Source organism: Miniopterus natalensis, chromosome 1 (genome assembly GCF_054644295.1).
Source record: "Miniopterus natalensis isolate mMinNat1 chromosome 1, mMinNat1.hap1, whole genome shotgun sequence".
In the NCBI taxonomy this organism is placed as follows: Eukaryota; Metazoa; Chordata; class Mammalia; order Chiroptera; family Miniopteridae; genus Miniopterus; species Miniopterus natalensis.
This window is the reverse complement of record NC_142081.1, coordinates 81,914,109-81,931,327: the sequence shown is the minus strand read 5'-3', so window position 1 is coordinate 81,931,327 and position 17,219 is coordinate 81,914,109. Positions and strand designations below refer to the sequence as shown.

General features: G+C 45.5%; 1 protein-coding gene across 1 annotated transcript; it reads right to left on the bottom strand.

Moving 5' to 3' along the window:
- Positions 1-6,553: 6,553 nt before the first annotated feature.
- On the bottom strand, positions 6,554-16,294 carry UCMA (upper zone of growth plate and cartilage matrix associated). Its single transcript, XM_016203909.2, has 5 exons — positions 16,142-16,294; positions 15,738-15,803; positions 15,547-15,642; positions 11,504-11,602; positions 6,554-6,651 (listed from the first exon to the last, which is right to left on the bottom strand). The coding sequence occupies exons 1-5, from the start codon at positions 16,197-16,199 to the stop codon at positions 6,554-6,556; spliced, it is 417 nt and encodes a 138-aa protein (XP_016059395.1). The 5' UTR covers positions 16,200-16,294.
- Between the last annotated feature and the right edge of the window lie 925 nt (positions 16,295-17,219).

Genomic DNA, 17,219 nt, shown 5'->3' with positions numbered 1-17,219 from the left:
TAATTTCATTGTACAAGTTGTATACATATATTGTCGTTTATTTTAAATATTTCATAGGTTTGATATTATAAATGTTATTTTTCCATCTTAATTTCTAACTATTGCTAGTCTATAGAAATACAGTGCATTTTTTTTGTCTGGTAACCTTGAATCCTGGGTTCGTGCTAAATCTTCATACTAGTTTAGCAGCTATTTGAGAGACTCCTTAGAATGTTGCCTATTGTTTCTACCTATAGGACTGTTATTCTTGTTCCAAACCTGAAGAGGAAAGCATTTCCCTTTACTGTCAATATCAAGGAAGTATTTTGAGTAAGGTTGAACAAGAAGATCTTTAAATAATAGTGTGGGTTTTGTGTGTCACCCCATACATTCCCTGGAGTGATGTTATCAATTGAGCATTAGTGGGCTTGACCTTGACAGGGGACAACCAATTCGAGTTGAGTACATTTTCAGAGTGTGGTACTGACTTTATGTAATTATCAATCATATCAAAACAGTACTGTCCAATCGTGTCATTCATGTACGTAGGGTTAGAGGTACAGGTTGTCTTCTGTGATTTATTAAAGGGGTGTACTATTCTCTTTCAACAGTGATGTCAGAATACCAATCTAATGGTATATTTGGGTGGTTTATCATCAAAATCCTCTTACAAAATATAAGCGATCTTGACCCTCAGTACCACAGTTCTACACTGGGTGCTTGATAAACAACCAGACTTGAGCTAATAAAATCACAAGCTCATGCTCCCTGACCTCACTGCCTCATAATAAGGTGGCTGTTTTTATTGGGGGAAGTTTTTAATCTGGGGGCCTACACACTGAATGATTCAGTGTGTTACTTGAGACTCATTGGAGTGTGTAAATTAGAAATTGTCTAAATATTTTTCAACTTTGTTTTACATATTAAATTAGTGTTTTCGTCAGTATGTCCCCTCAAACATTGCCATTCCTGTAGGAGGCTTCTTATCAGAGAAAGCTTTATGAAAACTATAAATTGGCTATAGAGATATTTTTTTTAATGGTAGAAAAATTGTTTAATAGGTAAAGTAGGCATCATTGGTCAAAAATGAATTTTGAAGTTTAAAAAATAAAAATGGAAAAAGTATAGCTAGATACTTAAAATGTGCACAGATCATTTTAAGTATACTCAAGATTCGGGAATGACGGTTTCCTTTGGGAGATGGGAGGGACACTTCCTTTTTGTACTTTAAATTTTTTTAAACTTTGTATACACTCAAAATATTTTTAATTTAAAAAATCAAAATGTGGAAAGTGGACAAACCTTTTAAAAAGTGTTGGTACATTATAAGATCACAGAGTATATCAGAGTTACCAATTGTGAACTGTATCCTCCATATTTAACCAATTTACTTTTGAACAAATCCCTTAATTTTCACATTTTGAAAAACTTGCCAAAGAATTAGAACATTGTTGGTTGAAAATGAATTAGAAGTTAAATAACCCGACTGAATGAAACTGATAGAAAATATATAACAAGTTTTTAAAAATTTTTTAAATCATCCAGAGTCATGGAAATTACCACCGCCTCAAAGAATCTAAATAAAGGCACATGATAATCAGTTGCAATGTATCCCCTGGAGTATACACACTCCAAAAAAAAGGTGGATAGAAAATGAGTTTTCTCCGGTCCATCCTTTGACAACTTTGTTTTCAGCCACTTAACCTGAAACCCCTGAAGTAATGAAAGAACAGAGAAGAGTTAGTTAAAAGAATGTCCCAAAGACCACACTTCTGACAAGGCCAGTCTAAAAATACAGATCGTTCCATTATTAATTTCCTATTGAATGTGGCTGCCCAGATTCCTGGTCCTATTACCTTTGGCGTGCTTCCTCCTGCCCAGGAAGTGACTGATTGGCTTTAATGAAGGAATTCTGGGTGGAATTTGAAAACCCTGAAGTATAATGGGGTCCTTGTTAAAGACAGGGGTAGAATGAGGTAACAGAATTCTTATTTCTGCCAGAAATAAGGGGACCCGTTTGTGCCAGAGTTGTTTATCTAGAGCCAACACTCCAAGCGTGGACATTAAAGAGGCAAAGACAGGCTGTTTTGTTCTTTTAAATGGGCCACACACCCAGACCATTCTTGGTTTTTGACGTCTGTATGGCCCTCATGTTTCTCCCTGTGGACGGGGAGGCCTTTTGAAATGCTGGCTGTGGGAAATGGACTGAGTCAGGATGCTTTACCACCATCCACCTGGTTGCTGGTCACCTTGCCAGAAGGCATTTGTATGTGATATCGTTACCTGTAACAGACCAAATGTAGCTCCTGTTTCCTGACTGGGGCAAGAGCAATGCTTTGTCTTGTCTCTATTGCCCAACTGGGTGTGTGGAAACAGACAACCCACGTAAGTTGGGGTTACCAGCCTAAAGGGTCAGGGACTGGATCCGGCCCTTAGGGCCTGGCTTGGCATCCGGCCTCTGGCCGACCAAGAGGGCAGTTTCACCTGGGTAAAGGGCAGTTTCACCTGTATCACTGGCCCAACAGCCCAGAGTCCTGACTCGGATCTGAGCTGGCAGTCGGCTCAACTTGCGCTGCTGCCCTGTGTTGGCTCCCCATCTCATCTCGCTCTACTTGGTAGCCAAGCTATGGTCAGGCATGTGTTGTTCCTAGATACCTGTTAGCAAGAATTTCTGATCTACGTGCGGGGTTAGATACAATGAGGAGCCCCACCCCTAAGAGCACAGGTCTTGAGCCAGGGGCTATACCTGGCCAGTTTGCTAAGGCTCCCTGCTCTGCCACTTTAGGGGGTGTGATAGGAGGCAGACGGGATCCGCACAGTAATTCTGGGAGAGACATCCCTGACCTTTGTTCTACTCAAGCCCACTGATTTCTCCTATCTGCATCAGAGCCTGGGGAGATGGAAGGCAAACAGCAGAACCCCATGCCTTTCTGTTCTGATTTTATGCTTCAACACTTTGAAATACTCATTCCTCCCAAATAATTTCAGGCTCATCAGGTAATGTAAAAATAGTAATGAAATGTCAAGGCCTCTGAAGTTTTTATTTTGTGCCAGTTTCTTCCACTGCTATTGCATTCTAATTTACAGCTCCTGCTACTTTCACTCAAGGCTGTGAAGAGAAGAGCAGATTTCTGAAGAGACTTTCTGTGGAAAACAGGCCTGGAAGCAGGTGGGTGGCCTATGGAAATAGATGAATTGTGTAGGTGGGGTGTGCACCAATCACCTGGTGAGAACTGATTGGAGAATTGAGCTGCAGCTGAGGTTTGCTGTCTGGGGGGACACCACAAAAACTATGTTGCCAGGGTTCCCTCTCCCCAACTCCATTTGCTTGGTTTAAGAAAGGATTGGCAAAGATGTTCAGTGATGGTAAGCACTTAACCTCTTCAAAGAGAAATCTGATTGATCCAGTTTTAATATGTGTATGTTATGACCCCACATTTTATTTCCAGAGGTCTTAGGAGTGGATAAGTAAACTCTAGCATATTCACTAATATGCAACGGGAGCAACAGCATACACACACCCCACTAGTGCCATGTAATGTAAATATAAAATAGGGCTTGTTGAGGAGCACAGACAGTGCCCTGAGCACCTGTTGCCCCCCAGAGAAGTGCACATAGCTGGCACAGCCGCACCAGAGCCACCGTAGAAGAGTTCCAGTAAAAGGACCCCATCCCATAATGCTCTCATGCTTAAAAGAATCGAGGAACATGGTGACAGTATAATAGAGCTATTTGGCTGAGGTAAATACTCATTTAGACCTTAGAAAGGGAGCTTTCAGAGCTCAGCTGGTATCAGCCAGTTCTGTTAGCTAAGAAGCTCCTTCCCGTGCTGCTGGGAGTGGGGCTATCCGGACTTCCATAGTTACATGTTGCATTGCCATTATGAAAAATGAAAATACACGTGTGCATATAAACAAAAAGTGGAAGGGGACACACCTCCTCCCTCACATGGCTCAGTTCAGGGCAGAACTAAGAAGCACAGAGAAAGACCCCTTTTGTGTAGTTGGCTTCTATATGGCTTACATTTACTACTCTGAGCACTTACTGTAACAAAAAAACAAACAAAATATTGGGTAAGGATGAATAAAAGCGTAAAGAGCATTTGAAATGGTGAAATGCAGTTTTCAGTTGAGTATTTTGTACACCTTTTTCCAAGCCTGAGGAAACCATTACTCTCCTGGTTTCTTTTGGAAGCATTCTTATTTGATCCAGTTTAGACACCCACAGACACCTAAGATATATATTGGTAACATAACTTTACAGCAAATTCCTCAATGCTCCCCAAAAGAGCATAATCAAAATATTCCAGGGCCTCGGCTCCCAATCTTGTACCTTAGGGCACATTTAACAAAGCACGTCATGTCACTGGAAAATTGGGCACTGCTTTGACTTGTGATGGGGCTTTACTTGTGCCCCAAGCCTGAGTCTTCAGATTGTGAATCCTGGACTGCTGGGAGGACAGTGGCCCCTCTGTTCTACCTGCCCTTGTAGCAGTCAGTCATGGGGTTAACCCAATGCCCTTCCTGCCTCCCTGAGGCCAGTTCACCACCTGCTTGGAGTTTCTGTGAGAAAATACAGTGCTGACCATATACATGATATGATTTGGAAAATGCATAATTGCTTCATCACTAGAATGTTTTTAGAGGTTTTATCAGTCTTTAAAAACTACTTTAAAATACATGCATTTATTGCAAAGTATCCTGATCTAGTAAATAGCCCCACCTCTGATGGAGTATTTTACCACAATTGAGCAGCTTTTCCCCAAAGGAAAGTTGCCGCATAGTGCCCTGGAAGCCCAACCTCAGAAGCAGGCTGGACTAGCAGGCCAGGGGCCCAAGTCATGGAGGAAGCAGAGGGCCCAGGGGTTGGGACAGGGAGATAGCCAAGAGTGATCGCTTATTTTTCATCTTCACCCTCCAGGGCGCTGTGGCCTGCACAGGCGCCTGTGGAAGTTGTTCTGTGTTCTTAGCGTGGAATTCCTGAAGGCAGTTGAGAGCAAGGCTGGAAGTAGGAGAGATGCCGAGTCTGGGGCAGGAAGGCAGAGTGGTTGGGAGAGGAGAAAGGGGCACTGCTAGCATTGAATCGTGTCCCCCCCAAAAGACATGCTGAAGCCCTAACCTGCAGTACCTGTGCATGTGGCCTAATTTGGAAACAGGGTCCTTGCGGATGTAATCAGTTTAAGATAAGGTTAATGACTGATGTCTGTATAAGAAGAGTAGAAGGAACAGAGAAAGACAGAAGATAACGTGACAACATGAGGAGAGAAGGCCATGTGACAATGGAGTGATGCTGCCCCAAGCCAAGGCAGCCTGGGCTACAGAAGCTGGAAGAGGGGAGGAGGGACCCTCTCCTAGGGCCTTTGGAGGGAGTTTGGCTCTGCCAACACCATGATTCCAGATTTCTAGCCTCTAGAACTGTGAGAGAATACATTTTTATTGTTTTAAGCTACCCAGTTTGTGTACTTTGTTATGGCAGCCCTAACAAACTGAAGGAAAATCAGAGGATACCAAAACTCAATTTTATCTGTTTTCTAGTTTGGATTACAACTGGCCTGGCTGTAACCCAGGCTTCTGATTGGTGCAATTAGAAAAGCACAATTGAGCCCTGTCGGTGTGGCTCAGTGGTTGAGCATTGACCCAGGAACCCAGAGGTCATGGGTTTGATTCCCGGTCAGGGCACACGCCCGGGTTGTGGGCTCGATCCCCAGCAGGAGGCAGCCCATTAGTGATGTTTCTCTCTCATTGATGTTTCTAACTCTCTATCCCTCTCCCTTCCTCTAAAAATCAATAAACATATTTTATAAAAACAAACAAATGGGGAAAAGCAAACCACAGTTGAACCTGAATGCCATTTTCAGAGAAGCGCCTAGGCTCACGAACCATCTCAGAGAATGATTTTATCAAAATAATTGTTTTAGCATTGTTCTCTCATGTGACCCCTGAGACACCCAAGTCAGTGTAACACTCATTTAGGGATGGTAGGTTGACAAACCTAAGTTCAGGATTTGAGAAGAAGATAATTCATGCCCGGCCAGAGTGGCTCAGTTGGTTGAGCATCATCCTGTGCACCGAAGGGTTGAGAGTTCAATTCCTGGTCAGGGCACATGCCTGGGTTGCAGGTTCGATCCCCAGTAGGGGCACGTACAGAAGGTAACGGATTGATGTTTCTCTCTCTCCCTCTCTCTAAGCATGTCCTTGGGTGGGGATTAAAAAGAAGATAATTCATTGTTGACTAAGCATTTTTATTTGTAAGCTATAAGCAAACATGGAATCTTCTCTTTACTGTGATTCTTTTCACTGCTCTATGGAATGGGACTCGTACTTTGGGAACAATGACTGAGCAAGGGGAAACCGTAGGTTTGGTGCTAGGCAGCCCCACAGGCATTTGCTCAGCTCAGAATTTATCTGCAAAGAAGCGAAAGCCAGGCATTTTCATCAGAACCAAAGGCCTTATGTGTTTACCACAGCAGGCCCCAAATTGAGACCCTTTGAAGGGGCCTGTTTGTATGGGAGTCGTTCGAACACCTGGGGTAAGTGCATTTCAAGCTCTGTCTTCTGGGTTTGTCAGGATGAGGTCAGATGTGGTGGCGGTTATAGAGATATGATGGGTACAGGCCGTCATAATGCCACTCGCGCCACTGTTCAATAGCCTCCCGGCTTCTCTCTTCTTGTTCTGGGGAGCAGAGATGAAATCATGTTGGGATGGAGAGGATTCTGAGCTGAAGAGAGCCACCAAGCTCTCTTAGCAGCTGTCAACCCAAACTGCCCACTCCTTGGTGCCATGCATGAACCAACACCTGTGCACATTGGTGCCAGACATCAAATATTAGAGCTGGCAGGGCCTGAGAGAACACCAAGTCCAGAGGTCTTATTTTTTAGAATCAGGCCTAGACAGGTGAAGGTCACAGAGCTGGTTGCCAAGAGAGTCGGGTCCAGGGTCTGGCATTTGAGTCCCGTGTTCCCTACAAAACCAGCGAAGGGGGAAGAGCAGAAACTGGCTAGAAGTTATAATACCTAAGACACAAAATGCAAAAGTAGTAAAATAGTAATAAAAATAGACTATAAGCCATACCTTTGGGGAAAATCATGGAAGGAAATAATTGTCAATTAGGAATGATGGAATTATGAGTAATTATTATCTCTATATTGTTCTCTGTTTTATTTTTTTTAATTTTATTTTTGTTTAAAATATTATAGATGTCCCTTTTTCTCCCCAATGACCTGTTCCACCCTGTCCCATCCCCCTCCCCAGTCCCTCTCCCCACCATTGTCCGTGTCCTTGGGTTGTGTATATATGCACATAAATTCTTTGATTACTCTCTCCCCCTCCACCCACCCGCCCTCCTCCATCCCTCTGACATTCATCAGTCTCATCTATGCTTCCATGTCATTGAATCTATTCTGTTCATCAGTTTATTAAGTTCTTTAGATTCCACATATAAGCGAGATCATGTGATATTTGTCTTTCTCTGCCTGGCTTATTTCACTTAGCATAATTTTCTCCAGGTGTTCTGTGTTTTTAAGCTTTAAAAATAATATTCCTTTTTTCCAAGCTATAAGAGAACATTTATTTGGTAAATCACAGAGGTAGAAGAAGTAATTCCTAGAAGAAATGGGCTTAGGAAACATACTATAGAGGCAAAGAATTTGGGAGTGAGGAAGCTAATAGTAACTGCCTGGGGGGAGGGGGGAGGGAAAGGGAAAGGGAAAGGTACCCGGAGTGCTCCCAGGAGGGAGAGTACACGGGGTCCTCGGTCCTAAGGCTTTTAAGGGTAAAGATTTTCGGGGAAGTCCTAGGGGATGATCTCATTGTAACAGTTGGCAGCTTTCTAGGTGTGTCCTTTCAGGATTGTGGTCTCCATCGATTGATTGGTTGGGCCCTGGCAAGGGATCATTATCCAATGCAGCTGGTCCTGAGTAAGCTGTGGCTGGTTTGTTGCTTTTCTGGGCCTGGAGCTAAATCACACCTGAGGCCTAGATGTTATCTCTAGGGTGGAAAGATCAGAGGATCCAAACCCCATGACCAGCTGACATGCCAGTGGAGGAAAGGTCACCCTGGGGGCAATTGCTAGGCACATGGGGCTTTCCACCCTGATGACCTTTTGTATCTAACCCATTGCCCTTGTTCTGCTCATTTCTAACTAACTGCCAACACATCCCCCCTTCAGGACACTGGCTCTGAGTTCTTTCAGAGAAAAGGCACAGAGTGTCTTCTGTAGCTGCTTCCTGCTGAAGAGGCGTGAAGCTTTCCTTCAAAAACAAGAGATCCTTGCTCTCTGTCAGAGGGATGGTGAGGCAAAAAATAAAAATAAAAAATGTTTCTAAAACTAACTGGGAAAATGGATGGATGAAGCAAGTGTGGGGAAATCTTGACAATGGTTGATTCTGGGTGTACTATATACTTTTAAGTATATTTGAAATTTTTCATAGTAAAAGGCTAAAAAGATCAGAAGGGAGTTCTTAATGAGTAAGAAAGTCTTATTTTACTGTATTTGATAAGATGTATTTCTGAAGAAGACCTATGTTCAATGGTAGAAATAGTCTCCTGATGCCAGTTCCAGACAGCCTGTTATTGTTGTTAGGTGCCATTGAAGCTCGTTATCACAGCCTCCAAAGTTTAAAAAGCATCCATGCAGCTCCTCAAACAGGTAAACAATTACCATGTAAGGCAATAGTTCCACTCCTAGGTATATATATAAAAGAACTGAAAACGGGACCCAATGAATGGATAAACAAAATGTGAGGCCTATGTACACATATATGTACATATGTATTATTCAGCGATAAAAAGGATGACTTTCTGATACTTGCTACAACATAAATGAAACTTGAAACAAGCTAAGTGAAATACGCCAGACACAAAAAGTCAAATATTGTGTAAATCCACTTCTGTTACATAACTAGAATAGGCAAATTCATAGAGGTGGAAAATACATTAGAGGTCACTAGGTGCTGTGACGAATGGAGAGTTATTGCGTGATGGGTACAGAGTGCCTGTTGGAGGTGATGAAAGGTTTTGGAAATAGGGACATTTGTAAATTTGTGAATTGCAACACTGAATGTACAAAATGCTACTGAATTATACATTTAAAAATTAGTTAAGGTGGCAAATTTTGTGTTATATATATTTTACTACAAATTTTTTAAAGTATTTTTGAAAAATGTTGGGAGGATGGGAAGTCCTAACAAAAAAAGGTAATATCAAAGATCAGAAAGCCTGGGAACCTGACTTTAGTGCCCGTGAAATGTACCCTCTGTAGCACTGGACTAACAGCATGGCCTGCAGGCTTCAGCGTGTAGAGAAAGTGCACCTTAGCACCTGTGAGAGCCAGGTGGTCTCAACAGCAAGCACCCTCAGTTGTTCTCAGAACTGGCGACACTGTCAGAGGAAGACAGCTAACTGAAGCCAGAGTCCTGGTGGCAGGGGCAGGGGAGTGGGGCCTCAGGGAAGAGCTCTGAGCAACACACCTGTGTGCGGGTTGCCAGCATCACTTGGTGCTCTGGAGCAGAGGCAGGGCAAGAGGAGAAAAGTGAACCGAGTTTCCCCTGTGTGTACAATAACCCTCAGGCCGGCCAGGCCTGCTCCGCCCCCCTGCCTCCTTCACCAGGCCCCGGGGAGGCCTCTCTGGGCAGCCTCTGCTTTACCCTCCTCACTGCATCCTCACGGGCCAGTCCCTGCAGTGAAGATCTCCAGGACCTCCACGCATTTGGTCATCCTTCGTTTACAAGAACACGACCTCCGCTGGTTTAGTTCAGACCCCTTACTAGAAGTATCGCCTTGGGTATTCGTGTATCCTTTCTCAGGATGAATTTTGAAACGGTAAAATGGAAATTGCAAGACCTCAGAAGCTGGTTGTAAGGATTGGCAGTTCATTCCCACTGCCTGAGGGACCAAGTACTCATCAATGACAACAGCGGCTATCACTACAGACCCCAAAGGCCTGTGCCCTGCCCTGCAGTGTCTTCATCTTTGTAGGCAAGGCCTGAGGTCCCTGATCTTAGTCTCCTCTGGCTTTGGTGGAGGACCTGTCATCCCCAAGGTGCCTGACCTCTCATTCTAATTTCATCATAAAACGGAAAACATCAAATTTTCTACCCAGGTGTTAGGGATTTGGACTTGAAACATTAAAAAACTCACAAAATAAAATGCTGTTATTAAAACTATGAGTAAAAAAACAAAACAAAACACCAAAGGAATTTTGGAGGCCACATTCTCATTTGTAAAATGCCTCTCCCCTAGCCATCCACCAAGGTAAACAGAAGTGTTTGCCTCTGAGTTACAACAGCCTGAGTTGTTCCCAGAACAGTTTGGTTTGCCAGGATCCAAGCTCAGCACCTGTTGCAGGGCTCAGCTAGGTGCCACCTGCAGGGCAATGGTCATGGCCTGCAGCCCTCAGGTATCTGGTGATCATATCCTTCTGAAATCCACCAGAGCAAACAAGCCAGGAGGTAACAACTTCAGAACTGAAATCGCTGACCTTTAAAAAGGTGACCTAAACTGGGGCCTATGTCGAAGCTCATATGCATCCTGGAGCTTACTCAGGAGCATTTCAGTCTTGAAAGACCAAAAACAAGGAACACACACACACAAACAGGCCTGCTGGTCTGAGCCCTATTAAATGTACCTAAGGGTTTTTACTTGAGGGTACTTAGAGATCCAAAGTCAAATTCAACCTGGTGGAAGGCTGTGTGGTTCAAACATAGAGCTCTTTACTCCTCACTCTTGCCTACACCCCGCTGCCTCCAGAGGCCTTGATGAAATCAGCATTTCCTTGCAGAAGCTGGAGCCCTGTCTGCCCAAGTTTCGAGGGCAGAAATGAGATGTGCTGATTGCCTAGTGAGACACGGAGGCAAAGGCGACAGCTTAGTAGGGAAGACCCTAACAGCAGCTGGGTAAGGGCACAAGCAAATCATGAGAAATAAGCCGATGCCCGATGCTATGGGTATGTTGGAGCCTTCATATCAGCGGTAGATGCAGGTATTGGAGGTGCGAAGGGTACAAGGCAGGGCACCGGTGACCGGCGCTTTCTGAGTTTTCCTGGTTTGCCTCTGCCAGTCAGATAAGATGCTGATTATAGTGAATAGGTAAACGAAGGCCTTGGTTTTCCAGGATGAGTAGTTCCTAGAGCCATTACATCAATGTGAATCGAAGACACTTAAAACTGAGTTTGAAACCCTCCCAATCCAACTCTACAAGTGCTAAGCCACCAGTGTAGGCGCTAATACAGAGAACACAGGCCACTCCAGTGACCCCCAAGTAGGAGAGAATGCAGTCAGCCCTCGATCCCCCCCGCCCCACAGTCCCTGAGCCCTTGGCAGCAGAGGGGTACTGTCCTTTTCTGTCCCTTCCCAAGTTCTATGGCCATTTATGACTTTCTCCTTTCTTCTCAAGACTCCCATAGATGTGAAAGTAGAGCTGCTCTTTCTCCTCTAATTAAAACTTAGGGAGACGTGGAGGCAACTCCGCTTTGTGGTTTTCCCACAAAGCCCCACTTCCCCAGAGATGCTGGCCAAAGAGCTCTTACCATCATTTTGCTCCTCCACGAAGTTCTCAGACTCGTTCCGTTGTTCCTCATGATATTCTCTTCGTAGCTCATCAGCCCTCAGCTTCTGTATGTTCTCCGCTGTGAAAGGGTAAGAGGTGAGAGCGGCCCCCAAGAATAGGGACATCTGCACACATTTAGGGGAACACCGGTTATTTTGCCAAAGAAACTTAATCTGGTTTTTTGTGAGGGCTAAGGGTGGGGCTTCACTGAATTGGTTTACTCCTGACATAGGTTTTCAAACTTGGAGGACCTAGGAGGTCTTTCCATCCAACCACCTCTTTGCCCAAATGAGAAGACTGAGACCCCAAAAGGTGAAGCAATTTAGCTTCACACATAAAATTACGATGTAGCCAAGTATTCTAGGCCACTTAGAAACTCGAGAAGTTCAATGTCAGAAATGAATTAGAAGAGGCAGTTCATCTAACTTAAAGTTCATTTCACATTAATTAATACTTTCAAGTCCATTCAACATCTTTGCGCACCTATCATGGCCAGAATGTATATGATACACACTGGGATTAAAGATGCAAGTAAGAGAGATTCTGTCCCTCTACTAAAAGACATTATGGCTGCTATGATAGAAGTCTATACACTGATGGCATGGGGTAGGGGATCTAGGGGGATCCCTGATACTCATGCCCCTGGTATGCTAATTCCCTCCCCTTGTGTGGAGCTGACCTAGTGACTCGCTGCTAATGAGCAGAATATGGCAAAAGTGGTGGAATGTGACCTCCCATCTAGGTTACAAACAAGACTGTGGCTTCTGTCTTGGGTTGGTCAGCCTCTTTCTAGGTTTTGCTCTCACTATGAGAAGTCAGTTGCATGTTGTAAGCTATCTTATGAAGAGGCCCACTCATGGCAAGAAACTGATGTCCTTGACCAATAGCAAGGACCTGAGGCATGCCAACAGCCACATGCATGAGCTTGAAAACTAATCTTCTCACAGTCATGTTTTGAGATAACTGCAGCCTGTTGAGAAACCCTGAGCCAGAATCTACCAACTAATTAGACCAAGGTTTTTGACTCTAGCAAATGTGAAACAACAAATGTTTTAAGCTGCTAAATTTTGAGGTAATTTGTTCAAGCTGGTAGATTGGGGATTGTTTGTTATACAGCAATAGATAACTAGTACAGGATATGGGGCGATTAGGCAAACTTCCTGACGGAAACACTAACCACAGGTATCCCTTATTTTGTAAGGCAATGCATTTCAGTAAAGTTGGCTGTAAACCTTTTTATGGGGAATCCGAGTTCCACATTATGAAATTGAAAGTACACCTCTATGGTTGGAAGAAGTCCAGCTGGTGAAAACTGAAAACTGTCACTGAGAACACATAAATAAGGTGACATAAATAAGGTGACACCCTTGGCAGTTGAACAATGAAGCTCGATAACACTCCCTTGAGCCCCAAAGGGAATCCCACCTGAACAACCACATCCCACCTCATTAGCAAGTGCAACTGTTTCTCACCTACTCTCATTTAGACTGAAAAATATCTCTCTACATTTTAGATTTTTCTATGTAAAATAAATTAGTTTCCAAGTTCATCCATCTCTGTCCTCAAATCTTCACATTGACCTCTTTGGTGCCAGAGCTGTGGTTGTCTGGTGGAAATTATTTAAAGTGCTCTTAGGTTTAAGATATTTCTTTTGTCTGGGCTTCAGCTGGGAAAATCCATGGCAGCAGGAAGGCTGTGTCTGGTGCAGGAGGAACTGGTCCCTCAGAACTCCCATCCCTCCCATGAGGTGAGGTCTGATTCCTCTTACATCAAAGGGAGGAGGCTGAGGTGCCGTTGCCCCCACCAGTGTGGATGTGCAAGAGGAAGGAGGGGGTTATGATGGAAGCAGAGGATGTGAGGAGAGCCACTGGTGTTCTGCCCCAGCCCACAGTATACGGGTGCTGGAGAAACAAGTAGTATTTCTTTGCGAAACAATAAGACCGGCAACCATCTCAAACCCTTCTTGAAAGTAAGAAATTTACAAGAATAAGTAAATTAATTAAACAGTGGTTATTTATATTAGGTTTATATTATCTAACTTAACTCATGAAAAATCAAGTTACCCGAACTGGTCTCAGTGTCGCTTCCTTCTGTAAAGCACATGTTTTTCCGAAACTTGTACTGTTACCTGCATAGTTGCAGGAATCTGATCTGACAGAAAGGCTTGGCACTCCAGTCCATCCCCATGCCGCCTCTTCCCCACATCCACACATTTCTTAGGGGATTCACTCAGGTGAGTTGATTTAATCAAGGTCAATGCTGGGCAAGGCAGAGCTATGACTGGGGCCAGAGCTCCAGGCACCCACACTCCACTCCTGGACAGAACACACCGTGCGTGGCAGAATCTCCCTTACAACCGCCCCCACCCCCCCAAGCTTCAACAATGCTACAGGTACCAGAAAGCTGCTGGGGGTGGGAATGCGGAGACAGGGGATTTGGACTCTAAGCAGGTGCTTAATGAGCCACCGCCAATTCCTAAAGAAGCATTTTCCATCCCTGTATACTTCAGAAAAGCAACTTCCTTCCGAAATTGCTTTTTTGGAGGTGCCACACGTTGGACTTTTGACTTAACAAAGAATAAAAACTAATTCCTGAGACAAGATGCTATTCTTACACTATTGTGTACATCTCTCCTCAAAAGCATGCATTTCACTGGATTAGTTCCTCCTTTCACCCTGAAGTGACCTGCATCTTTACCCAGAAGCTTAGAGATATCAGATGCCTGTTCCCTGGTTCCAAATTCAAGTTTATCACTTGCCTTTTACCTAGCCCGAGACGTAATTGGGCCCTGATCCCCTGCCCATCCATTGAAACTGACCAGGTGACTAGACATGAACTCGGGTGCATCCTAGATGTTCTCCAGGCTGCTCCCCCCTCTCCCAACAGACACACTGAACTTCTGTTTGAGGTGAGGAACCTCTGGCTTAGTCACATGCCTCATTGTTCTGCTCAGCTTCCCAGAATGGAAACTACCTGCCTCTAAAATTCACACCTGTTCCCCCTTGGAAGTCTTCCAGGAGGTTGCTGCTCTGATTTATATCAAGAACTGCCCAACCTCCATCAGTCTTTTCAGTGTTTCTTGACATTTGCTAGCTTTTAAATCACAAATTGTGTGAGGCCTGGAAGTTTTCCCAGTTTGGTTAATATTTGTTCTTTTTCTAAAAAAAAAGGAATTTTATCTCCCAGCATTTTCTACTCTCTTCTTCCCCATCATCTGAAAACTCCTATGATTTTTATGGAGCAAGTTACCTTGTGGAGTGTGCTGAGCGACACAAAGAGCTTATTCAGACACTCACACGAGTAATGAATCAAGCTACAGACTCGGAGACAGTCAGCACTCAGAGTCCTTGGAAGAATCTAGTTCAAGGGCAGAAAACTCAAATGCCTTCCAGGTCGACAGGTCATGGAAATGAGGGTCCCTGCTAGGCAGGGGACACTGGGGCCTAGTGAAAGCTGAGGAGGCAAGCTTCTCAGCTCAAAAGCCTCCCAAATGCATTGGAAACAAAAACTTAAAACAAAACAAAACAAAACACTGCTGGCTAAACACCACACTTTCAGGGGCTTGTAAATAAGGAAATTTGGGCCCTGAGAGAGGAAGTGGACAAGGCCACTTAGCAGCAAAGCTGTCACCAAACCCACAATCCCAGCTCCGAGTCTCATGTGCCCTCTCCCTGCTCGCAATGCTATTGCTCTTGCGTGTAAGGGCTCACTTTGCAATACCCCAAAAAGCACACACTGAGATATTGTGTCCGTGCTGACTAGAACATGGATTTTCCTCATATGGTTCTAACTTTCTGGAACCAGGTTATATCTCGTCACTGTTAAGTGCATGTGGCACTGTCCCTTACCCTAACAGCATAGTCAATCTAAACAGATGTGACCTGCATTCCAGGAAATGTGGGATTTCTAACTAAGAGCTGCAGTCACTTTGATGCCCGAGGACCTAGGTCCCCACAGTCCAGCTGACAGAGAGAGAGAAGGAACTGGAGGGGCCAGCAGAAGGCCAATTGCCAGCATTCTTACCATTGACCTCATCTCGGGATTTGGGGGACCGCTTGCCACGCTTCTTGAGGAAATTCGAGGCATCTGATTCCTGCATGAAAATCTTCTGTTCCACACCTGAAACCCGAAGGAGGCCCGGTCACAACCAGCATGGGCTCACCAGGGCAACCACAGGCGCTAGCCCACCTGCCCTGGGTGGCTCCTGCACTCACCTTCCTGGGCCTCTTGTCCGGCCACCTGCCTGGTGCCCACTGATGCACTGGTCCCCTCCTGCAGCACTGTGGACCAGAGCAGAGAGTGAGGGCTGCAGCGCACTGAGGGGACCCTCATCCCAGCCAGGGCAAGCCCGTCCTTCCCAGGACAGAGACCTGCCAGGCCCCAGTGTGGGGTCCTGGGTCCCACATACACCAGCCCAGAGCTTACCTCCCCAGGAAACCTCCAGGCCAACGGTTTCCTCTGTGTTGTATTGTGTCACACACACACACACACACACACACACACACACACACACAGCACAGCCATCTTATAGATAAGCACCTACCCCTTCTCTCTCTGGGCCAGCCACCTGAGCAGCCTCACCCAACACCAGTCCATCCTGGAGCCTCCCCATACTCACTGGACAGGAGCACAGTGACTGAGAAACAGGAAACAAGCAGCAGCTGTCTCCAGGTCATCTTTGGAGAGGATGAGGCTCCGTCTGGGAACCACAGCGCAGATGAAGAGGGTTCTGCAGACCTGGGTCCTCTGGGGCCTCACTGCTGTGTCAGACAGGCCAGGAGACAGGGAGGAGAGATTCAGGAGGCTGGGATGCCACTGAGGGGGGAGTGGGAGGGGTCCCAGTCGTGGCTTCCATTGGCTGCTCCAGCCTGAGCACCGGAGATGTTTTTGGCACCTTACAAACCTCACAGAAGCAGAGCTGTCCTTGGGGCCTGGGTTGAGACAGTTTTGAAGTGGCTTTTCCAAGATCCGCACCCAAGGAGTTGCCGTTGGAATGCCCAGCCTCAGAGTCAGGATTCCAGAGACCAAGGGCAAGTTTCAAAGAGCTCCTGGCATCTGCTGCAGAAGAGGTGGGGACTCATCCTGGAGGCTGCAGCCTGTGGGAGGAAGGAAGAGAGGCTCAAAGGGGACTTTGACTTGGAAGTCAAGCCGGGAGGGACCAGAAAGGCAGGAAGACCCCCCATCAGGGTGACACTTGCATGGACGCAGGGATCATTCTGATGGTAATCAGAGTTCCCCTCACCTTGACACTTTGTCCCCAGATACTTACTGTCAAGCAAAGCATGGAGCCCCCCCCACACACACACCTGTAGTCCCAGAGCCCTTTCAAAAAGACAGTGAGGAAGAGAGGCAGTCAGCCTTCCTCTGTAGAGGGAGAGTGCACAACGTGAGCAGAGCCCCCAGCTGGGCATACTTCTCTAGAAGGAGACAAAGGCATACTCCATGTAGGGGAGGAAATGTGTTCCCAGAAACGGGGACGCCAATGGAATCAGACCTCTCCAGGCCCATAGGAGAGTAGTCCGTTTGGAGATGCCTTGACACTGTCGTCTATTATGAACCACCCTCAATTCTTTGTTACTGGCTAGAGTTGCTTTTGGGCATTGTTTAGAATGTCCCTAATGGTGATCACCACTAAACCGAGGACACAGCCGACACACCCACCCCACCCGAAGCTCCTCTTTCACTAGACTTGCATG

Bases quoted from the DNA above. Each gene is read 5' to 3' on its own strand.
- UCMA (XM_016203909.2), bottom strand. From the start codon at position 16,199: ATGACCTGGAGACAGCTGCTGCTTGTTTCCTGTTTCTCAGTCACTGTG. The intron at 15,804-16,141 runs GTGAGTATGGGG...TCTGGTCCACAG, and splicing joins AGTCACTGTGCTCCTGTCCA to TGCTGCAGGAGGGGACCAGT. The intron at 11,603-15,546 runs GTAAGAATGCTG...ACCCTTTCACAG, and splicing joins ATCCCGAGATGAGGTCAATG to CGGAGAACATACAGAAGCTG.